Source organism: Oncorhynchus kisutch, linkage group LG24, assembly GCF_002021735.2.
Source record: "Oncorhynchus kisutch isolate 150728-3 linkage group LG24, Okis_V2, whole genome shotgun sequence".
Classification (NCBI taxonomy): Eukaryota; Metazoa; Chordata; class Actinopteri; order Salmoniformes; family Salmonidae; genus Oncorhynchus; species Oncorhynchus kisutch.
The window spans coordinates 10411009-10437718 of NC_034197.2; the positions used below are offsets into that span (position 1 = coordinate 10411009).

Consider the following 26710-nt stretch of genomic DNA (forward strand, 5'->3'; position numbering starts at 1 on the left):
ATGGAACACTGAAGTATAATTACAAGCATTGCTTAAGTGTCAAAGGCTTTTATTGACAATTACATGAAGTTGATGCAAAGAGTCAATATTTGCAATGTTGATCCTTTTTTTTCAAAACCTCTGCAAGCCACCCTGGCATGCTGTCAATTAACTTCTGGGCCACATCCTGACTGATGGCAGCTCATTCTTGCATAGTCAATGCTTGGAGTTTGTCTGAATTTGTGGGTTTTTGTTTGTCCACCTGCCTCTTGGGGATTGACCACACGTTCTCAATGGGATTAAGGTCTGGGGAGTTTCCTGGCCATGGACCCAAAATATCGATGTTTTGTTCCCCAAGCCACTTAGTTATCACTTTTGCCTTATGGCAAGGTGCTCCATCATAATGGAAAAGGCATTGTTCGTCACCAAACTGTTGCTGGATGGTTGGGAGAAGTTGCTCTCGAAGGATGTGTTGGTACCATTCTTTATTCATGGCTGTGTTCTTAGGCAAAATTGTGAGTGAGCCCACTCCCTTGGCTGAGAAGCAACCCCACACATGAACGATCTCAGGATGCTTTACTGTTGGCATGACACAGGACTGATGGTAGCGCTCACCTTGTCTTCTCCAGACAAGCTTTTTTCCGGATGCCCCAAACAATCGGAAAGGTGATTCATCAGAGAAAACGACTTTACCCCAGTCCTCAGCAGTCCAATCCCTGCACCTTTTGCAGAATATCAGTCTGTCCCTGATGTTTTTCCTGGAGAGAAATGACTTCTTTGCTGCCCTTCTTGACACCAGGCCATCCTCCAAAAGTCTTTGCTTCTCTGTGCGTGCAGATGCACTCACCTGCCTGCTGCCATTCCTGAGCTCTGTTCTGGTGGTGCCCAGATCCCGCAGCTGAATCAACTTTAGGAGACAGCGTTTGAACCGCTTTCCTTGAAGTTCTTGATGATTCGATAAATGGTTGATTTAGGTGCAATCTTACTGGCAGCAATATCCTTGCCTGTGAAGCCCTTTTTGTTCAAAGCAATGATGACGGCACGTGTTTCCTTGCCGGTAACCATGGATGACAGAGGAAGAACAATGATTCCAAGCAGCACCCTCATTTTGAAGCTTCCAGTCTGTTATTCGAACTCAATCATGATGATAGAGTGATCTCCAGCCTTGTCCTCGTCAACACTCACACCTGTGTTAACGAGAGAATCACCGACATGATGTCAGCTGGTCCTTTTGTGGCAGGGTTGAAATGCCCTGCCACAAAAAAGGAGAAAAGCAAAAAGCAGGAGAAAGGGGAAAACTGTTGGAAAACATACAAGACGAACCGACACAGGGGTAAATATACTGGGGAAAATAAGCGACACCTGGAGGGGGTGGAGACAATCACAGGGACAGGTGAAACAGATCAGGGCGTGACACTGTATTCTTAATTCATCAACATATTTCAAGAGTAAAGGCTATCCAAACCTGTTTTTATCATTCATACATATTTTCCTTACCTGAAAATCAACCTGGTCTATAAGCATTTCCTATTATTCTCTGCATAAATCCGAGACACTTAATTTAATGTGATATGTTACGTTTCGTATGGTATGTATTCATTTGTGGAAGTCCATCAGCCATTTCATATGATATGTTATGAATTACAATTCGTATAATAGTGTAACGACCCTGGGTTTATAAGCGCGGAAATCGACTCTGCCGCACGAGCATGTTTTTGCGGCACAGTCGATAGCGTGCCGGACCTCGGGCTCAAAGGTCGAGGGTTCGAGACCTGCTCCCTGCTGTTTCATTACAATAAGTTACAAATTTGCAAAATATGTTATGAATATGCAAAAAGTATGATATGTTACAAATTCTAGCTAGGTGGCTAACGTTAACTAGGCTAGGGGTTAAGGTTAGTGTTAAGTCTTTAGGAGTTAGGTTAAAATCAGGGGAAGGGTTAGCTAAAAGGGTTAAGGCTAGGGGAAAGGTTAGCTAACAGGCTAAGTAGTTGCAAAGTAACTTAAAAGTACTTTCGCTTTTTTGCCTTGAGTAACCATCTCTCTTATGTAACCATACCAACATAACATATCATACTAATTTCAGTATCTAGCATTTACATTTACATTTACTCTAGTCTAGGAGTCCAGGCTGCAAATAATTTGACAAAAATTATATTGGCCAGCAAGTGGGAGGGTTTTCAGCAGCAGTGGCATGTATTCATGGATTCCAATGGAAGCCAGGCTTCCCCAAAAACTTTACTAAGAAAAAAAATAAAAGAACATACATTATTTTATATTTTGTCTCTTTGTGTTTCTCACTGGAGAAAGCATCCGAGCGAGCAAAACATCGTCCCTCTGTCTCTGTATGTGTAGCCCATCTATCTGATGCTGTCTGGTCAAAAAGGGTATGATATTGTTCAATGCCTGCAGCATTGAATGCAAGGGAAGCCAGCGAGGATCTGATAACATGTATGCAATAATAGCCCATCAGCGTTGCGCTAAACTGAGTGAGCTCAACTGTGAATTGTCCTGCCCCCCCCCCCCCCAAAAAAAAAATCGCAGCACCCCCAACCCCAAACTACTTCCCACAGTTCTGGTTCTGGGTGGAGTGCTAAGAAATTAAGGTGTGGTGGAGGTGTGTACAGATAAGACATATTCACACCAAAAAAGTGTCAAGGGAAGCCAGTTTGGATTTGGCTTCACACCAATCAAGCCAAACATCATTGACAGAAAAAAATTGAATTGTTGCATTGTTGTCCTCTGGTGGCTAGCTAGTTAGCTAAAAATGTCAATTTTCTAAATTAGCCATGGACCGAGATAGGGATTTGCACTTAATTCTCCATACTGGCCAATGATTTAATGGGAATTCTGATCCAATCATAAATTCAAACATTGTGCATCTGTCCTGAAAGGATGGAAGATCAATGTGTAGCTAGGTGTAGTAGTAGGATAATGTTAACTAGATGGCTAATCATTGCCCATGAAAGGACGTAAGGTCAGCAAGAAATAATTTTAGCCAGGCTAGCTTGGAACAACAAAAACTAAAAGCTTGTTCTCTATGACAAAGTTATAGACTGTTTCGGCAAAATGAAAGAAAAAAGGATGGCATTGGCATTTCTCTACAAGTGGGGTGAGTCAACATGTCTTTTCTACTTACGCGCACGTGCACACACACACACACACACACACACACACACACACACACACAGAGGAGTCAGTACCACATGATATTTAGCTGACGTTGATTGGACTAAATTGTATTTGGAATCTTTTAGTTGTCATTGTATTAGACTAAGCATGGGTAATTTAATGATGTTGAAGTTGAAGGTGCTGGAATAGTGGAGGCAGCTCCAGTTTTCTTTGTGACTTGTGGTAACTCTCCAGTGTTCTAAATGAATAGATGTTTAGTAGTCCAAAAATGTCAGAAACATTAACTTGATTGACCATGCTGTAGGTCATGTAACTGTTTGTTACATGCAATATGCTTTGTGGAATTCACTGGACAGAGGTTGCTCTCTGGTTTTGTGATGAAACAAAGGTGAGGTTGAATTTATTCTGCCACAGTGTCTTCTTATTGTCTCGGCCTTAGGCCTATATATCATGGTGGTAAGACATATGAGATAACAGGTTAAACTGTTACTGTTCAGCTGTTGAATTACATGAATTCAGCGTGCAAGGGAACCACGCCTGCAAAGCCTGTTATGCACCTGCACAAGGTAAGTCTGAATATTAACTACTGACAAGTGCATAGGAAAGACGCTCGTAAACAACACAGCGTCATTTCCTAAGTCAAAATCAAGCCCTTATAGCATCTGTGACTCCATTTTAAAGTAGTTAATTTTCTTCTTCATTCTTCATCCAACTAATAGAAATCTCCATCCAGTTGACTACTTTAAAATGGAGATGGCCTCAATGGCATTGCCCATGCTGTCACAGATGCTATAATCGCACACATACAAAGTCCTCTATCTATGTCTATGGCCTGTTGTTCACACACGTATCTGCCCTCTCGTTGGCTAAAATGGTCCCACCTGATCTCACCTCATCGCACCTGCCCTCCATTGAAAATAAGAATCTGTTCTTAACTGACTTGCCTAGTTAAATAAAGGTAAAATAAAATTTAAAAAAACCAGAGGGCCACACAAAGTCATTTAATTTAGTTTACTTACACAGCTCATGAAAGTTTCAAATTGAAACAGAGACCAACAGGGATGACAAATAGATACATTGTAACAAATAGAAAATAGAAGTCAGATTAAAGTACTCTGAAAATCATATAGAAACAAATGCAGTCCATTTTTTGAATTGTAACTTTTACCCTGCATGCTTACAAACAATTCCTATGTGTTCCTACAGGCTTACATACGTACAATATATATTACAAAAACATTGTATGGATTATACATCAGCATTATTTCTCAATATTTTTAAACAAAGGCAAAATGTATAATCTAATTAGATATAAATAGTTTATCACAGTTAACCCACCTATTTTCTAATTTGTTTCAATAATTGTAAACAGACAACATTCACAATTTCAGCAATACATTTGCCTTCAATAAATGGAATGAATATTGCTCCTTAGACGTTTGATATGTTGTCTTTCTGTGCTTTACTTTTGTATTTTATTTATGTTATTGTTGCCTTCCTCACTTTCAACATTACTAGTGCTGACCGATTAACCGAAATGTCGGTTATTTTTAGTTTTTTAAACAACTAATTTACCGACATTGTTTGAATTTAATTTCGTTGTTATTTTTTTGTGACCCCACTGCACACATTGTACAATTTCTCTGGAGCTAAATCAGATCCCGCCTGAACTGTGCGATGTTGTAGTTTCCAACAGGCCAATATTCTACATAGTTTAGCCATAAAACGTGATAATTAACTACAATAACCACAATCCATTGCGCATCTACTTGTCTGGACTGTTTCTTTTACTCCTGCTAGGGAAGAGAGAAGAATGCTCAATCGTGTGAGGTGAGAACAGCTATTGCTTCATGAGGTATCTACCTGAAATTACTTGAGCTAAAATGGATTGTTGGTATTCAGCAGTCATAAAAGTATGCCTTATTTACTTTAAAGAACTAAAAAATAGTAAATTTGTCAGACAGCATTGGCAGCAGCTCTATAGAGATGAAATGATGACTTGCAATGAAAAAATATTCATCAAATAAAATAAATGTTATTTTATTAAAGTAAAGTAATGTGAATAAATGATGGTTAATCAGTGGTAAGCAGTAATGGGAAGTCACTACCATCATGGGACTTTTATTAATTGTTTTAGTCTGTGTTACAGTTTGACCCACATAATGCATAGTGCATTTAATGTAAAGCAATTAAATAATCAAAATCGCAAACCGTGTTTAAATAATTAAACCGAAACGACCTCAAAAAGCACTAATCGCTCATCACTAAACACTACATCCATAGTTATTTGCTTTTTTTCCACCAGCCCTTGTATATTTGCTACCATGGCCTCTTAAAGCTACGAAACCCTTCTCCTGGAATTGGTACGACCCAGGCTGCTGAGGCTGGCAGTGCTAGATCTACGGGAGAGACCAAGCGTGGGTCCAGTGGGGGAGACGGGGGAGACCTCGTTAGGACAGCCATGTTGCAGCAGGATGTCAGCGCACTCTTTGCTCCCAGTCTTTCTGGCCATGGTCAGGGCTGTCTGGCCCTGGGGATCGCTGGCCTTCACATCACTTCCATACTGCAAGGAGAGAGAGATTGAACAATTCACCATTTACATTCTGTATAAAATTACCAAAAAGTATAATCATTGAGAATGTGTTGAATTAATGAATACATTATGCTCATTTGAAGTCACTTGACTTGGGCAAAAGGCTAACAAAGTACTTCCAGTGCTTGGGAAAGATAGGAAATAATTTGTCCAGACAAGGGGCTTACCCAGACTAGCAGCTGTGTCATGACCACATCCCCCAGCTGACAGGCAGCGTGCAGGGCAGTGTGAGGCTGTGTATGGGAGGGTGCTCCTCCGGTGGACAGGGCAGTGTTGATCTGGTCCTTGTTGCTGTGGGCCAGGAGTAGTAGGAACCTGGGCAGGTCCCTTTCTGTCACCGCTGACAGCAGACACACAGACATAGCAGTGTCCCCTGGGCCTGTGGAGCTTGGAGCAGGCAGGGGTGCCACAAACATCCGTTGCTCGTATTTGGCACGGATCCATGATTCTCTCTCCTCCCTGTGAGAGAGACCCGAACATACAGATGAGTGACCATGAGTTACCATGGCAACTCTTCATGGATCAGGAGAGCGCTCTCTGTGACAATATACAGTACCTTCCATTTGATTTACTGCAACACATTATTGGATGCAATCATTTCAATCTTATTTTAGTCTAAGAATGTTTTTTTATTGGACAAAAAGAAGGGCTTTTCTTTTGAGCTCTCACGAAACCTAAAAATCTAGTAAGGTTTACAGATGTTCCCTGTCTATTACATTCAAACAGAGCCCTCACCGTGTGGCGTTCGGGGTGGGTTTGTGTCTGCCCTGGGTGTGGCTCTCCCAGATGCTATTGGCCAGGTGGTTGCCGATGGCGGTCAGAACCTGGGTAAGCTCCCGAGGCCAGTCATCCAAGTCCAGAGAGCGGACCCTCGATAGGTGTGTCCCCAGGTTACGGTGGATCCCTGAACACTCAATGCAGATCAACGCACCCAGGTTGAGACTGGCCCATGTGGGGTCTGGATGAAGGACAGACAAACCAGAGCACAGGATGTGAGGTAAAACGAGCGCAGTCTGCATCTAACGTAATCTAATTGATGTCCATAACAAGGGTCATTGCTAGAAGGGATCCAGCTTTTGTCAAAGTCACATCAAAAAGTTGTTTTTTTGCAATTTGCTAACCTTAACCCTTTTCCTAAGCTTAACTTAATTATCCTAACCTGCTATGTTAATTCTCCTAACCTGCTGCATAAGTTCTCCTAGCCTGCTACAAAAAGTCAAATCTGATGTGAATTTTACAAAAGCTGGATCCCTTCTAGCCATGACCCATAACAATGTAGATAAAGACAGAGAGAGCCTAGAAACCCACTTGGTGCTTCGCAGTCCACACAGAGGCTGTTGCCCTTGGCATTGCGGATGGCCTGTATTGCTACTGCCTCACTCTGGCTGCTCCTCCGTGCCTATAAAAGAACACACACCCATTTCCTGGGAATGAAGTGCATGTGGCTGCCTACGTCACTAGACAGAGATCAGCACCTTGGGCAGTGATTCCTGTCACTACACAGACAAATGGTGGAATCTCCCCTCCCCAAGTACAGAACAGAAATTCAGAAGGAACATTTATATACTATCAGACATTATTACGCTGTAGGCCTACACACACAAATAATGACAAATACATGTAAAGAAGGGCATTGTAAATGTTAAGGTGCTGCCCAGGCCAGTGCATTGTGGTCCTTGCCTTGTTCCTAAGGCTCTCACAGGACTGCAGGCTGGCGAGGATCTGGCTCTCTATGGCCGCCACCCAGGCATCTCTTTCCTCTAGAGTCTGGGCCTCAAAGTGCCATGTCTGCCCCGTGCTGGACACGATGATGAAGTCAACATTCTCCTCATCTACAAAGATAGGTTGGTAAAAATGCAGGGGAGGGGGGGAAATGCAACATATATTTTAGTAAGTTTGAACCCTGTTAAACACTTATTTGACATATATGACAATTACAACATACAAACAGACTCACTGTGCCACCATGATATGTTTGCAGAGCAGGCAACAGGCATGCAATGGGGTGACAAAAGGGCGAACAGCTTGGTAGTCATAAGGCAAACAAATAATGAGCTTTACCAATCACAGTTTCGATCCGAATGTGCAATGCAGGTAAACAGTGACTTGACAAACAGACAACCAAGACACTGGACGATTCAGTGATCCAGCTGCTCATGTTCCTCGTTACCTGTCTTGTTAATATTTCTCAAGCTACCAAAGCTTTTTAATTTCCACATTTTGCGCTTTGCTGCAGGGCGACAGGTTAGCCCAGACAAGCAGGAGAGGAGGAGAAGGAAAATAAGAGTAATAAGAGAAAGATATAAATAGTGCAGAATAATCTGGCAGAGATGTACAGCAGGAGGCCCCAGAGCTCACCTTCAGCCTGTCCAATGGCTGTGTCTCCTTTCTGGTTCATACTCTTCTTCCTTGTTTTCTTCTTTCTGTCAATCATTGGAGAGGATTGACCGTCTTTTCCAAAAGGGAGACTGGTCACTCCTTCAATAGCTTCTGACATTGGGGTACAAGGACAAATAAAACACTGTTATGTGCTTGCAGCTCTGGTTCTAACATGCTCCAAAGGCCACATTGGCATACTGTATAGTAGAAACCCATTATTATGAATAAAAATGGAACACAAAAAGGGCTTTCTGACATACCAGAACTGTGTGACTTGCTGGACAGTGACGATGGACAGCATTTTACCCCACTGTCTGCTGGAGGAGGCAATGCCCCAGCCTGTTCCTCTACGGGCACAAGGCCTGTGCTCTCCGTGGCCCCAGTGTCTTTGACTACGTCGGTGAGGCCAGGGGAGGGGGAGGGGCCACAAGGGGGGACAGCCCTGGGTGGGCGTTTCCCTGGAACCTTCACTGTGACACGCAATAGGTCGATCTCTTTAGCGTGAGCATTCGGCATGTAGTCCTGGAACCGCTGTAAGAATATTGTAAGATAATACACAACGCAGAGGACTAGAGGTCAATAGGGAATTAACAATAAATGGAAATAGTTGTTTTTCAGTTCAACATCTGTTTAGAATCTGTGTAGGAATTTCAGTCCTGGACTCATAGCTACAGGTGTCAAGTTTTTCTTGATCCAAATCGTTTATACATTGAGCCTGAAACAGGATACTATAATTTTACTGCAAGGAATTCTAATTGGTCAACCACAGGCTAGGGTTGGGATTTATAAATGACATCCTGCCCCTTTGTTCTGTGGAGAATCATTGAGGACAGGGAAGAATTAACATCTGCTTCTCAGCATAACATTTATGATTTGTCCTCTTTTGAATAAACCTATTTCTCTCCCCCTGATTTGCTTTGGGGTCTGTGTTATTGAAGAGTAACATCAACTGCAAACACCGCCAAAATCATTCCCATGACTAGGTTGATGTGCTGAATATCACTGGACTAATATTGCAATGTTACTGTGTATTTAAGTTCACAACACAGTGGATTCTTTTATCAAAAGTCAATTTTAAGACAAAGTGTTATAACTCAAATGAGATATTACTGATGTTGATCTGGTTTGATTATGTTGCGACTTACATTGACGCTCGAGTGATAGCCCAGCGTGCCGTTGCTGGACAGAGTGACATATTTCTTCTTCCACTCTTTGTTCAGCGAGCTCCCACTCCGCTTCCATAGGATACTCTGTTACAAACAATGGGATTAATGTTCCCTTCTATTACCGAAGATACAATAGAACTAGCTTATTCATTACACACGGTATCCAGTGTGTGTGTCACACTGACCTGTTTGATAGTGATAGCCCGGCCACTGCCCAAGTCACCTTTAGGGTCAACATTCTTTTCACTGCCACTGCCTCGACGGTTCTGAGAGAAGTCGTACCAAGTAAATAGAGTTTGAGATGAGAGTGTGACAGGTATAAAGACGGATTGACACAAGTTTACAGGACAGACCCATGTAGTGAGATGAGGGACTACATGATGGATGAAGAAGAGAAAACAAACCGTGTAACGACTACTATATCTACAATTGTAAAATGTATTTTACAGCTCTCGTTTGAAATGTGTTTGCTTGAATTGTATGGCTCTTTGGGACATTGTTCCACTGATGAAAGCGTCTTCTAGTTTTGACCAGCAGAGATTCGGAGAACAGTAACTGACCTTGAACAGGGAGGTCCGTCGTTGAGGGACGTTTCTCAGGGACCCCGAGGAGGTGACACTGCCGCCCCCCTCTCCCCCCGCCCCAACCCCCGTCCCCGCCCCACCCCGCAGCTCTCTATGGCTGATCACAGGGGTAGAGGGTAGGGAGGAGGGGTAGTTACTACTCAGTCCTCCATTACTAGCCTGAGAGGGAGAGGGGAGAACAGATAGGGGGACAGCGGGATGGGGTGAAGTGGACAAATGAGATGAAACAGTAAACGAGGCAAACAGACAATTGACACAGTGTTCTTCCTTCTGGAGTACACTTGAAATCTACTAGGATAAATCCTACAACAGAGGTTCTCAACCGTTTTGAACCATTCTTTGAATCCATGAATGGCCTCCTTTTATCCCCCAAATGAACTAAAAACCACGTGTACAGTATTTAGCCGCAGCTCAAGTCAAATGCTCATATAGGAGAAGCTACAACACCACGGCTGTTATCCACCTGTGGGTCTAACTGCACTACAGTATTGATTTTCCTGTCAACAACACAGATGAGATAAGCCATGGGGAAAATACAGATGTGAACAGTTTGAAGCATGTTACCTGTCCAGGGAAGGATGTTGACCCAGGTGTGGAGCCCCCAGAGTGACTGGGGGAGTTGGGAAGAGACTTACAGGAGGCCAGTAGGGCAGACTGCTTTTTCTGTGTGACTATCTTCTGGGCAGCTGAGAGGACAGAGCAAGATCAGTAAGAAGGCACGAATCGCCAATGATGTTCTTTTGACCGGCATGTGAACTGCATTGTTAAGTGGAATGATTTGTGAAGCATCGATTTATGAAGACTGAATGTTTGTGTTTAAAGTAGGACTGAAATTCTGTATTGTGTTGGCACATTAACAATGTGCCTGTGCCTTTTGGATCCCACTGCTGACACCAATGTACTCAATGTCAGTTGACTTACCCTCCTGAAAAACCCGGTCCACGTTGAGCCCATAGGTGGCACAAGTCTCATAGAACACACAGTGCCTCACATCAACACATAGCTGCCGGGCACGTATGTCCTCAATCACGCGCGGGTTGGTACTGCTGATTTTGTCTACAGGGTAGAGAACAACAAACAGAGACAGATGAGGTCATGAACACTTTACGCTGCTAGAGTAACAGATCATTGGAATCCAAATAAACAAACAAGCACTCACTGTTTCCGGTGTGATCTGCAGCACATCTATAATGGACCTCTGTCTGTTACATGCCCATTATAATGAATGGCCTTAATCCACCCCATCCATTCCTGCATCCTGAGGACATTACCTTGTGTCCCAACCACAACCAGTGGGATTTCGGCAGTGGGATTTCGGAGTGTGTTGAGTTGGCTGTAAAGTTTGTACACCTCCTGGAAGCTGGCCTCATTCTCCAGACTGAATACAAGGACCACTGCATCCACCCAGCTGCTGAACTGGAGACAGAGATTTGATAGGATAGGGAGAGAGAGAGGGATAAGAATGCAGAACGAGTCAGCGGTAGCAGTATTGGTTAAATATCCCACAAAAAAAATAGAATGGATTTTGACCAACTAATCCAATGTAATTCAGTGAATTCTATTAATCAATCTTTCTGTGTCTCTGGTGCTACAGTGACACATTCTTGCACATGGATAACAACAAGGCTGTATGGTTCAGAGGGTACAGACACACACAAAAACACACCTGTGCATCAGGAAGCGCAGCCTCCTCCCTGATTAGTAGTAGATGGTTCTGTCCATCTACCAACACCTCCTTCTTATACCTCCCCCCTGACAATGGAACAGTAGAGCAGAGGTTAGTTACTGTGTGTCAAGAGATTCATGAAAGATAAAATGGTAGGACTGCAGAGTTGTTCGGTATATAGGACGAAGAGGACAAGATAGAGGAGTTTTTCACACTTACCTTCAATCTTCTCTAGAGGAAGATAGCTCCCTGTTATGTATCTATTTACCAATGCTGACCTGCCACTCTGAAGACTTCCCAGCAGCCCCTGCACAGATAAAAAAATGTTAGGAAACACACACAACCTGTCTTCACTGATGTGGTAGTTTCCCTGAAGCTCTATCTAACTTCCCTTTCAAATGACCTTTCATGAGGATGGATTTGTCTTACCACACGGAGCTCTGGGATGGATCGACTCAGGGTCCACTCTTGACTATTTGCACAACTAGCTGCTTGGGGACAAAGGGAGAGATAGAGAGAGAGAGAGAGAGAGAGAGAGAGAGAGATAATAATGTATATAATGCTAGGGGAATATCTTAGTGACATTTCAGGATCATCCTCACTATGTTTGCTTATGAAATGATTTATGAATATAGCTGTTAAGCACGCCCCTTTAAGAAAATGAACTGTGAGGTCAAACGGTGCCCCATGGATTGATGATGAGCTGAGAAATTTAATAATTCAACGTTATGATGCCAAAAAAGCATCAGATAAATCTGGCACTCCATTTGATAAGTAAAGTTATTGTAAATTAAGAAATCTTGTGACCAAGCTAAACAAATGAAAGAAGGGTTTCTATAAGCACAACATTGATGAAGTAAAGGGTGATGGGGAAAAAACTGTGGGGAATGTTGAAAGCTATTATGGGTAGGAATTCAAACATGTCTGCCTCTTTTGTTGAATCAGAGGGTATATTTATTACAAAACCACACGATATCGCAATCTACTTTAATGAATATTTTACAGGCAAAGTGGACAGGCTGAGGGATGCTATGATTCCAACTGATGGCTCCATGTCATATACCCTTATAAAAGATTGTATCATGAAGGAGAGGCAATGCATGTTCGAATTTCACCAAGCAGTGGTTATTTTTTAAATGTAATCTTTATTTAACTAAGCAAGTCAGTTAAGAACAAATTCTTATTTACAATGACGGCCTACCCCGGCCATACCCTAACCAGGATGACCCTTGGCCAATTGTGCGCCGCCCTATGGGACTCCCAATCACGGCCGGTTGTGATACAGCCTGGAATCGAACCAGGGTCGGTAGTGACGCCTCTAGCACTGAGATGCAGTGCCTTAGACTGCAGCGCCACTCAGGAGCCACTATTCCACTACCTAAGGATACAAAAATCTGCATTCACTGGTCCTAATAGTCCTAATTATTGGAGAAAAAAATTATCTGTACAAATCAAGGATTATTTCTCATGTAATGGTCTGATAACGGGTTTCCAGCATGCAAACAAAGAAGGGTATTCTATGAGTACGGCCTTAGCACAAATGACAGGTGATTGGTTAAAGAGGATGGATGACAGGAAGTTAGTTGGTAAATTAGTTGCTAAATTTCAGTGCTGATTTTGATGTAATTGATCATGAACTGTTCCTAGGTAAACTCAAATGTTATGGTTTCAAGTCAGCAGCTCTATCCTGGATATAAAGCTATCTATCCAGGAGAAGGCAAAAAGTGTTCTTAATGGTAGCTTTTCCAATAGTAAAGATATACATTGTGGTGTTCCTCAAGGAAGCTGCCTAGGCCCACCTCTCTACTCTATCTTTACTACTGATTTACCTTCAGTAATGAACAAAGCAAGAGTGGTAATGTTTGCCGATGACCCTACAAATGTATAGCGCAAGCATCAGAATGTAATGAGCTAACAGATGGTGGTGTATGAGTGGGTTGATATGAACAAATTTGTGTTGAACATTTTGAAAACTAAATGTATTGTATTTAGTTCAAGATACATGCTTGCTGATGATACCCAATTGAATTTCTCAATGGATAGAACGCATGTAGAGCAAATTAAAAATACTAACTACTAGGTTGGACGCAGCTTTATCATGGTCAGAACACATAGATAGTATTGTTATTAAGATGGGTAAGGGAATTGCTGTTACAATAAAATGTTCAGAGTATATAACATCTAGCACTCTGAATCGGGTGATTCAATCCCTGGTCCTATCACACTTAGAGTACTGTCCAGTTATATGGTCAATCCCTGGTCCTATCACACTTAGAGTACTGTCCAGTTATATGGTCATCTACAGCAAAGAAAGATATCAAAAAAAGCTCCAAATGGCTCAAAACAGGGCTGCCAAATTATCTCATTGCTCTATCCGTTTGAATACTATCCAAATGCATCAGAATCTCTCATGGCTTCACGTTGAAAACAAATTACTATCCAGGGCTTCTGATTTTCGTTAAGAATGTTGTATTTTTCAAAAAACCACAGTACTTTTCAGGCCAGTTAGTACATACTAGCAACATGCATAACCACCAAACGAGACAGGTAAATTCAGGGCATCGAAGACAACCCAAGCAAAGAACAAATCGCCTTAAATCTACAGTTTTATATAGAGCCATAGCTGAATGGAACTCATTACCAATCCATATTTCTCAGGCAAAAAGTTAATCCACCTTCAAGAAAGCAAATTAAATAACAGTAATGCGTTAGACCATATGACTGGACAGGAAATAGAAAGAATCAACTAATTGTGTTTCCTGTCAGGTATTTTAGATGTCTGTATTGTCTACTTGTTAAATGTTTGTAAAGTCTTAATTTGCAATGGTTTGTAATGTCTTATTAATTGGTGTTGGACCCCAGGAAGATTAACTAATGTTATGGCGTTAGCTAATGGGGATTCTAATTTGAAAAATCACAAATCATAACGGCCTTGGACAGGAACAGCGATAAATTACTGCTCTGTGAATTATAACTGTGTGGTAGCCAGACACCCTTCATGAATCCACATACTGCATGTGGATTTGTATAAGCTCTGCTTCTGCATAATGTATGTTGTCTGCATATCCTGTTTATCGCCTGTCTGTATATTCTGTTTGTTGTGGCAGCCCCATTTCACCAAGTCAAATTCCTGCACATGCAAATGTATAATGAACAAAAATATAAACACAACATATAAAGAGTTGGTCCCATGGTTCCATACGCACAAAAAAAGAAGCTTATGTCTCTCAAATGTTGTGCACTAATTTGCCTACATCCCTGTCAGTGAGCATTTCTCCTTTACCAAGATAATCCATCCACCTAACAGATGTGGCATATCAAGAAGCTGATGAAACAGCATGATCATTACACAGGTGCACCTTGTGCTGGGAGCCATAACAGGCCACTCTAAAATGTGCAGTTTTGTAACACAACACAATGCCACAGATGTCTCAAACTTTGACCTAGTGTGCAATTGGCAGGCTGACTGCAAGAATGTCCACTAGAGTTGTTGCCAAAGAATGTAATGTTCATTTCTCTGCCATAAGCCGCTCCAAAGTCATTTTAGAGATTTTGGCAGTACATCCAACCTGCTTCACAACCGCAAACCAGGTGTAACTACGCCAACCCAGAACCTCCACATCCGGCTTCTTCACCTGAGACCAGGTGAATCTGAGACCAGCCACGCAGACAGCTGATGAAACTGTGGGTTTTCACAACCAAAGAAAAATGGTCAAAATACGCGTCACCAGGGTCTTGACCTGAATCCAAATGCTCACCTCCAATGGCCACTGGCACGCTGGAGAAGTGCGCTGTTCACGGATTAATCCTGGTTTCAACTGTACCGGGCAGATGGCAGACAGCGTGTATGACGTCGTGTGGGTGAGCGGTTTGCTGCTGTCAACCTTGTGAACAGAATGCTCCATGGTGGGGTTATGGTATGGGCAGGCATAAGCTACAGACAACAAACACAATTACATTTTATCGATGGCAATTTGAATGCACATAGATACCGTGGCGAGATCCTGAGGCCCGTTGTTGCGCCATTCATCCGCCGCCATCACCTCATGTTTTCCACATGATTATGTACGGCCCCATGTCCCAAGGATCTGTACACAATTCCTGGATGCTGAAATTGTCCCAGCTCTTCCATAGCCGGCATACTCACCAGACTCACCCACTGACCCATTGAGCATGTTGGCGATGCTCTGGATCGATGTGTACAACCGCTTGTTCCAGTTCCTGTCAATATCCAACAACTTCGCACAGCCGTTGAAGAAATCAGTGGGACACCACAATCAACAGCCTGATCAACTCTATGCGCAGGAGATGTGTCGTGCTACGTGAGGTCACACCAGATACTGACTGGTTTTCTGATCCATGCCTTGATATTTTTTTAAGGTATATCTGATCAACAGATGCATATCTGACTGGGAATGCATATCAGGTAATCAAAATGGCTACCCGGACTATCTGCAAAAAAATTTGATTTGATTTGATATCTGTATTTCCAGTCATGTGAAATCCATAGATCATTTTTTCCACTCATTTATTTATTTACATTGACTGATTTCATTATATGAGTTGTAACTCATTACTATATGAGTTACAACTATATGAGTTGTAATATTTTCAATTGTTGCATGTTGCATTTATATTTTTGTTCAGTGTATTTGGTGAATTAAGGTTATTCTGATTCTGTTTCTGATGAAAGCAACCTTTAACTGTAATATCAACTACTGGATTTAACTCGTTTCTCAATTCAAAGTTTATCCACTCTGCCCCTCAGAGGTTTGCAGTAGCATGTGTTGTTCTCCTAGAATGCCCTTTATATGCTGAAGCTGCCCGTCACGGCATCTGGTTTCGCAAAGGATCAAAGTGTCTAAAGGTGTCTGAAGCAGGGAACTCCCTTTGCAAAGACAGAGAGAAGGTTCGGTGACACTGCTGCGTTCTTCGTCCTCTCCCAGTGGAACACGACACCCACACGCACTCTTGTCACGGTCAGGGAGGTAACACCACACACACAGTCACGGTCAGCTGACACAGAGCTGTGCCACGCTGCCACTGTCCCTGCTGGGCCAGAGAGGTGACATGCCCCCAATGCGATGTGACGCACACACCCCCAGACCCCCAGTTGTCTCTGCCCACTGTCCACAGCTGTGGCTCTGTGATGAGAGAGAGGGAGAGAGCAGGGTGCTGAGTGCCTCTGTGTTGCTGTTGTGGGTTCCAGGGACAGACCGTTCTACCTCACAGCCACCTGGTACTGATCTGAATCATGGCTACAGACCATCGGACGAGCCCCTCACAGATGCATCCCCATACAGATGCACAATGAGTGCAGAGAAGATAGGGCAAGTAAAAGATGGGGAGGAGAAAAAGGGCTTTTACACAAGCTACCACTGCGGGCAGCTCTCCAGTCTCTCAAATGAACACTCGGATAAGAGATGAACTTGACTCCATCTGAATTCATCCCCAGTCAAAGGGCTCTTTATGTGCCAGGCCACATGAGAGATGTTGCCAAAGCAATTAGACAGCATGATCCTTAGACAGCTGCCTGCAACACACTCCGTATAAAGCTGAATATCGAGACTCCCTCTTAGAACTGTATGAAAACAACTGTCACGTGTCACTTAGATTCAAAGGACCCTTCCGGTGCACTACCCTTCCATTATGTTTTAGGAACATCAAAAGTCTCACTCTTCGCCTCCGTTTCATGTCTCTCTCTCTCTCTCTCTCTCTGTTGTGCAACACACCCATAACATACATTTCCCTACCCATGTTGCTATGGTAACCTTTCCTCCAGACCCCACTAGACTGATTCTGCTTTTGCCCAGAGAACACATACGTGACCAGACACAGAACACATGCATGTGTAACAGCATGAATAATATACAGACACTTTAGGCACATACTTATATTGAGCAAGCATACATAAAACCAGTTCAAACTCACATTTAACACAGGCTGCAGGCACATATCAGTGAAACCGCTTGTCAATACAGTCCACAGACCATAATAATGCTGGCATGTTATTGACCTTGACCATATAAATGGGTAATGATTTAAGTGACATGTTTTTGTTGTTGTTGGTCAGAGGCAGATGAAATGACAAGGCGTTCGGATGTTTTATCAACTTGTCACACAAATAGGGCACATTTATTATTCATAGACCTTAGAATGTCAGATGGTTGAAAACATGAAGTGCAGGGAAGAGAGAGAGAGAGAGAGAGAGATATTTGTGGAGGAATAGTCAGGCATTGAGTGGGCGGAACGTCAAAGATACGGATTAAGGATATTGGCTGTAATTGCACTTTCCCAGAGGGTGTTCATATTGTCAAATTTCCCTTGAACCGCTCCAGTTTTGGAGACGGAAAAGAAACAGCCGCCAAAGCAATACATCAAAATAACAGATAGTCATGGTGCCATGCTGTCAGCCTGCTGCCACAGCCTGTGCTTTAACCAGAGCTGTATATCCATAATATATACTGTAGTTCTGGCTTTAATCATTAGGATCATTATGAGAGTTAAACAGTGGCGCTGTCCCAAATGGCACCCGATTTCCTATTTAGTGCACTACTTTTAACCAGAGCCCAATGGGTGCACTAAATATGGAATAGGGTCCCATTTTGGGACGAACACACAGTGTAGCTCCGCCGTGGAGAGATTACCCCTTCAGGCTGCGTGAAATCATCCCCCGTTCCATTCAGAAGGGAATTAGATTAAAACTGTCCACTATTGTCAGCTCAGAGATCAAAAGACTTTCTATCATGGTTTTACAGTCACACGTGGCTCTAAGTTAAACATCGCAGACACGTGACATCCCTTTTATTATGAGCTCAATATCAAATGTATGCGAGGCTCTCAGAATAGCTCATTCCCTTCCCTCCATTACAAATGGATTCCTCGGCATACGGATGAAATACGGGACTAGAATAAAATGGATACTCAATTGATTCCTCTTTGACTGTCTAGTTACTATGATGGTCGAATAGCAGCAGACAGACATTTGCTCTTGATCTGTATATAAAGTATTTCAACCCTTAGAGCAGTGTTTGTGTGCGTGCGTGTGAGAGAGTCGGAAGGGACTCTGCTTCATTTTCGTGAATGCTGTGAGTGTGGGAGGAGGTGAGGAGAGGCTATTGGTCTGAGACACGGGGGTGGTGTCATCGTGTGACCCTTATTGTTTGATAATTCCAACATAAAAGAGTGCATTGTTTGTGTGTGTGTGTGTGTGTGTGTGCTTGCGTGTGTGCTTGCGATGTCCTACCGTCCTCCTCACTGGACTCTCTCTGTATATTGCAGACAGGGGGAAGTGTTGCTGTGTTAGAGGAAGTGGTGGCTGAGACAGAAACAGGGCTGCTGCTTTTGGTGAAGATCCCACTGATGAACTTGAGCATCTTACGATCTCGAGCAGAGCCCTTTTGTCCCTGCTGGTTGTGGGGACCAGGCTGCATCTGGCTGTTCTCTCTGCCCACACAGAGGTCCTCTGCCTGGCTGTTAGGGTCAGTGTCATCCAAGGTACAGCTGTAGCCCCTGCGTGGGGGCTTGGGGACTAGAGTGACCGGAGCAGGTAGAGAAGCGGAACTGTTCTTCAGCCTCTCCATCCTGGGATTGTCTCGTTTTGCAACCGCTCCTCCTCTTCCCTCCTGTGTGCCAGCTTTGTCCCCAGCTTCATCAGTCACTTGTTCTTGATTCCCCGCTCCATCTCCAGCTTCAACCCTACATCCCTGACCCTGAGATCTGGCCCGACCCTCACCACTCTCAGCCCAGGAGGCCCGACAGAGACCAGGGGACCGGGTTGGGATTCTGCCGTCTCTGCTACCCAGGCTCTGGGATGCCGAGGGGCTTCGCTTGGCCTCCCGGCGGCTGGTCACAGGGCTGGCCAATGGGCTGTGGGCTTTGAGCACGGACCCTGGATGCTGACCTCCCGTGCGTACAGGGATACTGCTCCCGGTCGGGGTGCGGTTGGGGTCGACTGCTACCGCCACGGATGTTGAGGTCTGCGGTGTAGCTGTGCTGCATGTTATCACTTTTGAGGTGACTGTTGTCGTCCGGTTGTCCTCTTTCTCCCCTGCTGCATCCTCTCCACTCGTTAATGTTTCAGTCTTGACATTGTCAACCGCAGAAGAGATAATACCATTGTCTCCGTCTGGTAACTCGTCACTTTTTTTAGGAGGAACATCGCCCACAAAAGGTTCCTCGTCTCTCGAGGGGATACTGGGTGATTTCCTCTCCTCCTTCTTGAGTTCACTAACTTTTCCACCCTCCAGGACAGCAACATCTGCCTGGTTGTCCTCTGGGGAGCAGGGCTGTCCCGTCTCCACCCCAGCCCCATCCCCAGCCTCCCTCCCCTGGGTGATTGACCTGGCCTGCTCCCCTCCATGTTCTTCCACAGCCTCTACCTTGACCAGGGTGAGGGAGATGAGGTAGGTGGTGCGCTGGTGCAGCGTGTCGGCTCGGCTCATGTGATCAGGCTTTGGTAGACACACCATAGACAGAGAAATTCAGAAAGAGCTGACACTGACATGGGTCGATGACTGACAAGCTTTGAAATTCTGATCCTCAAAGGAAAATGACAGCAGCTGGGAGCAAACTCAGAGAGAGAGAGAGAGAGAGAGAGAGAGAGATGAAGTATCTCCTCAGGGGTTTGGAACAGAACTGCTACCCACTTTCAGATGTATTTATTCACTTTCCCTCTTCTCTGCTTTTAGATTTAGGATTCCAGTCATCCAATGTCAGTGTTTCACTTAATCTTCCATCCATTGTCATGGAATGTAGAAAAATACAAAAGAAATTGCCCACAAATATCTGAAATTCATGCAGTTGTGTTAACCAAAAACATGCTATGGTAAAAAACAGCAGCAGTGTAAATATAGGTGGATTCAATTATTCACTTGACCTTATTTGCGTTGTGTTGCCGCTCCTCCATCTCGAATGGTGTTCAACTCCATGTCCCATATTTGATGTAAAACGCAAATCAGAAAAAACAAAATCCGCTCCAAGTCACAATATAGTCTATCTCACTGCAACTGTCGATCAAGTGTCAAGAAAATGTGAAGTGTTTGAATATTCCCATGTTGAAAAAAAGATAGGAAAATTATCCTCACAGCCATACAGACCATTGGTTTATCCTCTTCAGCCATGTGTTCTGACAGGAGCCTCTACTCAATCAGAGAAGGGTTGTGGTCAAAGCGAGAGAGACAGACAGGACAGTGATCCGACGTGATGTCGATCAGGAAGAAAAAGACAATAGGATCCAATCGGAGGCAGAGATCTGAAGATGCATGACCGAGTCACAGCGCCCGGCCACCATCACGCCTCTCACCCTCGGTCCCTGTGTCTTTCAAGTGTGTCAGGCACTGGGCATGTCAGTAGTACCACGAGCCTGGGAGGCTGAGCTAAGCCTCCGTGCTGAACACTGAACGTCTCTGGCTCTGAATCGCTCTGCAATACAGACAAATCATGTTCGACATGAGCTGGAAATAAACAGTCGCAAAGCTGGTACCCGGATAGTATGGATACAGAGAGGAATCTTCTCAATCCCTCCTCCTCAATCCCTCATCTTGATCCTCCTTCTTGTGTGAGCGCCAAACCAAACAGAGAAGGAAAACCCTGTTTCTATCATATCTCCCCCTCTGTCTCTTTCCCTCTCAGCAGGCAGACTGTGTGCTGTTCCTGCTCTTCATTGCTTGTCACTCCCCCTCCCCTCCCCTCTCTCTCTGTCTCTCTCTCTCTCTCTCTCTCTCTCTCTCTCTCTCTCTCTCTCTCTCTCTCTCTCTCTCTCTCTCTCTCTGTCTTTCTCTCTCCCTGTTATGAATGTGGAGGTGATGAGGCGTAGATGAAAAGACTGGTGGTAAAAGCTCAGAGAAGCTGGACCTGGTGAAAGAAGGCAGGAGATACCAGAGGAGGGGAGATCAGGGGCAGAGAGACAGAGAAAGAATAATGAAAGAGGTGTGGGAGAGGGTAATCAAGAGTGACGGTGGAGTAGAACGAGGGATGGTGGAGAGGAAGGAAAATAGCGACTGCTTTATTTTTCTCCTTCTCCTTTCCCTTGTCTGTTCTCATTGCACAGCTGCAGCAGCTTCATCAAGATCCGTCACAGCCACTCAGTGTTAGAGTTATCATCAGTACCCCCCCCCCCCCCCTCAGTCTTTACTCAAGATGCTGAGCTGGCCTGTTACTAACGTTTTAGGATCTTCCTGGCTCCAGTGGTATTATCCTAGCTCCTTTCCTACTCTATCAGCAGAGGATCTCTATCTCTGTATCTTAATTGTGTGTGTGTTTGTGTGTGTGTGTGTGTGTTTGTGTGTGTGTGTGTGTGTGTGTCTGTGTGTCTGTGTGTGTGTGTGTGTGTGTGTGTGTGTGTGTGTGTGTGTGTGTGTGTGTGTGTGTGTGTGTGTGTGTGTGTGTGTGTGTGTGTGTGTGTGTGTGTGTGTGTGTGTGTGTGTGTGTGAATGCATTGACCTGTAGCCTTCTCTACCATATACAGGATATATGTTCATTGGTAGATGTGAGGGTGAGAACATATTGGATATCAATAAGATCATTACACATTACATTCAAATAAGAAAAATTGAAAATGTTCTATATCCGACTCGTTAATGCCATAATACATCTCTATCTAAATGTTACAAATTTCAGATTTTAAAAAACCATACATTTTATGGGTTCTCTTTGTAAAACCACGTACAGTTTTGTGAGGGTTGTTTAGGTGTAGAATCTTCACATACACTAGACTCATATCTCAGTCTCTCCCTGCTGACATCCAAATACATAACATCTGACTTACCCACCTGCTCCCACCTACTTCCCCTCCCTCTAACCCGCTTCCAGTCACTGAGGGGGCCTTGACCAGACTCACACTGAATACAAAAGACCCTGACAGCATTTAGCTTAAGGAGTAAAACACAGCCCAGGAACAACATGATGCAGTCTCAAACACAGAGGAAGTGCACTGAATGAATGTGACTGGTACATCCACCTTAGGGCTAACACACAATGTTATTTTTGGAGAGCAGGTCAATTTATGTGTGAACTCCTGCAGAACATATAAAATCATATTTTTAGTGTTCCATTTCTGTGCTTACATGTAAGAGGTTTGCATATCTTTCTGTCTCTTGATGAATCTGATATAGACACCCACAGATCTGAGATGAAGAATCCGGTTGCTCAAGGCAAGGACTGTCAGACACGTGGGCTCTCTCTCTCTGACACACACAGACACACACACACACACTCACACACAGAGGGAGTCAGATGGACACTGACAGAGGGCAGTGTTGAGGCTGGATGATATGTACATATATTTTTTACATTTTACCCCGTTTTCTCCCCAATTTCGTGGTATCCCATTGTTTTTAGTAGCTACTATCTTGTCTCATCGCTACAACTCCCGTACGGGCTCGGGAGAGACGAAGGTTGAAAGTCATGCGTCCTCCGATACGCAACCCAACCAAGCCGCACTGCTGCGTAACACAGCGCGCATCCAACCCGGAAGCCAGCCGCACCAATGTGTCGGAGGAAACACTGTGCACCTGGCAACCTTGGTTAGCGCGCACTGCGCCCGGCCCGCCACAGGAGTCGCTGGTGCGCGATGAGACAAGGATATCCCTACTGGCCAACCCCTCCCTAACCCAGACGACGCTAGGCCAATTGTGCGTCGCCCCACGGACCTCCCGGTCGCGGCCGGTTACGACAGAGCCTGGGCGCGAACCCAGAGTCTCTGGTGGCACAGCTGGCGCTGCAGTACAGCATGGATGATATTTTTATTTATTACCCAGCTAGCACATTTGGTTCCTTGTAAGTTGTGGGAACGTATATTTTTGGTTTCACATTGGTTTTAGGGAGGTTCTGAGAACTTTTACTCTGGTTCCTTTAACGTTTTCCAGGGAGGTTTTATTAACGCTCTGAGAATGGAACATATAGATCAGTTTGAGGTTTTTGAATAACTTCCTTAAAACTTTCAATGAATGTTTCAATAAGACTTTTAATAACACTGCTAGCTTATTTGGGGTAAAAGTTTTTTAAACTCCAAGCACAGATAGGACACATGGTAATTCATTTACTTGGGCAGTAAATCATGCATAGGCATGCATTTTTTTATTGTGACATGGCATCAGTGAGATTCAAACCTATAATCTTCTGTTCTCTATCAATGGAATCAGTCCACTGCACCACCAGGATGGAGCTAGCATGCCATGTTGTTTTATGCATACAAATCTGTTTATTTTTGTCTATTCAAACAGACCCCATTTCAAAGGAAACAATGCTGAGAATGGAATGTACCTGTTTTTAAATAACATTCTTCGAATGCTCTCTTAACGTTACTAAAGTTTTCTTTATGTTCTCAGAACAATTTGAGAATATGACTTTCAATAGAACCACGAGGAAACCGGTAGGAAACGTTATGTTGAAGTACTGAAATTCCCACAGAAAAACATTGTTTCTCAACATTCTATGAACTATTTGAGAGCATTCCCAATGTCAAACCAGTTGGAGAACGTCCCTAGAACATTACCAAAATTGAAATGAAATGTTTGTTTAACCATTAACCATGTTTGAACTTTTAGGAAAAGTTCTGTTAAAGCAATGAAATACCAAGAAAATAATGTTTTGTTTGTCAAGCTCCTTAAATGTGCTGAGAATGTTCCAAAGCCAAGCAACTATCCTTAACTACTCCCAGAAAGTTGCGGGAAGGATGTATGCAAAATAACCATAGGGCGGCAGGTAGAGTGTTAAGCCACTAACCAAAAGGTTGCTAGATCAAATCCCTGAGCTGACAAGGTAAAAATCTGTCATTCTGCCCCTGAACAGGGCAGTTAACCCACTGTTCCTAGGCCGTCATTGTAAATAAGAATTTGTTCTTAACTGACTTGCCTAGTTAAATAAAGGTTAAATTAAGAAATCAAAACACGTTCTCACCAAGCTTTAAGAAACCTGTGGTTCTCAGAACGTTATGTGCTAGCTGGGTATTCCATCTTTGCTGTGAGCCATCCCTGGTCCCCTTTAAAAGGCCCATTGCAGCCGTTTTTCTCTCAATATCAAATCATTTCTGAGTAACAATTAAGTACCTTATTTGAACAAAAATAGCTTCCTAGCAAGATACATTGTTCAAGCAATAATTTTGCAAGGACTGTCAGGGAGTGATCTAAGTGGGGAGGGGAAAACTAGCTGTTATTGTCAGAGGTTTGGAACTCTCTTTCTTATTGGACTATTAACCAATTTACTGTCTAGTGATGTCAAAACTACATCCCGTCAAAACAGGCAGTCTTTTTAAACGGGTCTTACACTAAGAGGGCATTATCATAATTCTCACAATTTAACAGTATTGTTCCATCCTCATAGTGTGGAAATATATATAAAACACAGGATTTTTTTTTTTTTTACAGCACTGGGCCTTTAATCTGTTTTCTCTACAGAAATCATCCACTCTCCCACTGTGTTGGCATGCTGCAGAGAACAGAGCTGCTGCATGTGACAGATCCTAATTCAAATGGCTTCATTCGGCACCCTGGAGCATCATTCCTTCTCCCCACGCTGTTTTTTTGGTCAGCCTATTTTTGGCACGGCGGCCATCATCCGCTTCATCCAACTCACTTCCATTCAATTCCTGACAGAAATGCCGCCTCTAACACCGGTGCAATGCACACTATGGGCTCTGGCCAAAAGTAGTGCTCTATGTAGGGAATAGAGTGCCATTTGGGATTGAGCCCATGAGATGGGTACCACAGAGTGGACTGTCAGAGTCAGAGTCTGTGATCGTGGCTGCCATGGAACAATTGCTGGCCAAAATGTATAAATTATGCTAAATAAATGTTTAAAGCACAAGTGACTCTCAACTAATTAGGGACTCTGGTGACCTTTCTCCCACAGCCAAATAGGGGAGTGACTAAATTACTATCTTTCACTGAATAATACATTGATGATCTAAGGGAGAAAAGGTTGAACAATTATTTTTAACATCTCTACTCAATTTTGTGTATGATTTAGGGCAGCCATCTCATTCATTAGTAAAACAGAATAGCAGGTGAACGACAATAAAACAAAGACGCTCTGTGAAATCAAGAAAGAAACTAAGCAAGAGTGGGAAGGAGGATGGAGGAAGTGACGGAAAGCGACAGAATTCGCATGCAAACTAAGGTGCTAGGAAACTGTCTTGGTCTGAGAGGAAGTGGCTTTGAGGGTACAGAAGAAGGGTGGCAGACAGCGTTTTGGGTTGAACAACCCTGCTGCCATGGTAATGGCCACAGAAACTTGTTGCTAACCCTGTGTTCAGACTAAATAGTAGCTACACAAACAAAGTCAAATGGAAATGTTGAATGTGAGAGAGAGAGGAGTGTGGAAGAACGCGCCAAACACCGGGGAAGTCAAGAGGTTGATCTTAGCGTGATCTGCAGTCAGTTGTTTTGAGATGCACACACATTTCTGGGTAACTGGTCAGTCTTGACCTTAAATTAAACCATCACCTCCATCACAAACAACGGTACATCATACTTTACTTGAAGGGGGTATGCACAAGGCATAACAGCTGAGAAAGACTTCAAATGGGCTAATCAGTAGAAAGAAAGATATTATACAAACCTATAATGTGATCTAAGTCACAGGTTTAAACGCTATACTTGAATTCAGTAACACCGTGGAATTGATTCAAAACTGCACATTCTAATTTCGTGTCAAACAAAGCTCGCACCTGCTGTGATGATAAGAGAGCTTACCCTGAATACTATGGAGGTAAACCTTCAGGCCAGAACGGAGCTGCTGATCACCAACCCTCTCAAACTGCTTGAACAGTTTGTTGATTGTGTTCTGGACGGATTCATGCCGTTTCACCTCTGCTCTTATGGCACTTGACTGAGCCAATTTGTTGCTGCTATTCATCTTGAAGTATGTAGATTGAAATAAACTGGGTAAAGAATGGAGTTGCTTTCAGCCCATTTGAACTATTTTTCGTTCCACAAATGAACCGTTAAAATGCAAAAATATACCCCCAGAAGAAAGGTACACTCAAAAGTCTAGACCACAAAACACCAGAGCTCTCATTGCAACATGTTTCAGTTTCCTCTGATGGCTTTGAACTGACTTCCTTATTTCAAATCGTATGTGCTCTAGGCAACACTAACAACTGCAAAGGTTATTTTTGCGGATTCAAAAGTCATACTATTTTCTTTTACATAACAATACAATTTCAGGTGCAATAGGTGCATTAAGTATTTGTGTTAATAGATATCTCTAT

The 26710-nt window shown here is 43.5% G+C and overlaps 1 protein-coding gene across 8 annotated transcripts; it reads right to left on the bottom strand.

Moving 5' to 3' along the window:
• Nucleotides 1-4107: 4107 nt before the first annotated feature.
• On the bottom strand, nt 4108-26540 carry LOC109869614 (arf-GAP with GTPase, ANK repeat and PH domain-containing protein 1). Of its 8 annotated transcripts, none has more exons than XM_031804142.1 (18): nt 18746-21238; nt 11929-11987; nt 11719-11806; nt 11500-11585; nt 11105-11249; nt 10755-10889; nt 10398-10519; nt 9810-9992; nt 9435-9515; nt 9229-9333; nt 8344-8614; nt 8063-8191; nt 7875-7934; nt 7385-7536; nt 7013-7103; nt 6440-6662; nt 5872-6163; nt 4108-5674 (listed from the first exon to the last, which is right to left on the bottom strand). In XM_031804142.1, exons 1-18 carry the CDS (start codon nt 19968-19970, stop codon nt 5450-5452), a joined length of 3672 nt encoding a protein of 1223 aa, XP_031660002.1. In that variant the 5' UTR covers nt 19971-21238; the 3' UTR covers nt 4108-5449. The 8 variants fall into 8 exon arrangements, with proteins under 8 accessions (XP_031660002.1, XP_020315457.2, XP_020315459.1 ...); XM_020459868.2 differs by having other exon boundaries at nt 8063-8194; nt 18746-21235; XM_020459870.2 differs by lacking the exons at nt 7875-7934; nt 18746-21238 and adding an exon at nt 26193-26531.
• Nucleotides 26541-26710: the final 170 nt, after the last annotated feature.

What these genes read in the sequence shown, in the direction of transcription:
- LOC109869614 (XM_020459868.2), bottom strand. Translation starts at nt 19,970, where the DNA reads ATGGTGTGTCTACCAAAGCCTGATCACATGAGCCGAGCCGACACGCTG. An exon ending in TGTGGACTGCGAAGCACCAA is followed by an intron (nt 6,663 to 7,012) that starts GTGGGTTTCTAG and finishes TCCTTCATCCAG; the next exon opens with ACCCCACATGGGCCAGTCTC. An exon ending in CCCACCCCGAACGCCACACG is followed by an intron (nt 6,164 to 6,439) that starts GTGAGGGCTCTG and finishes TCTCTCTCACAG; the next exon opens with GGAGGAGAGAGAATCATGGA.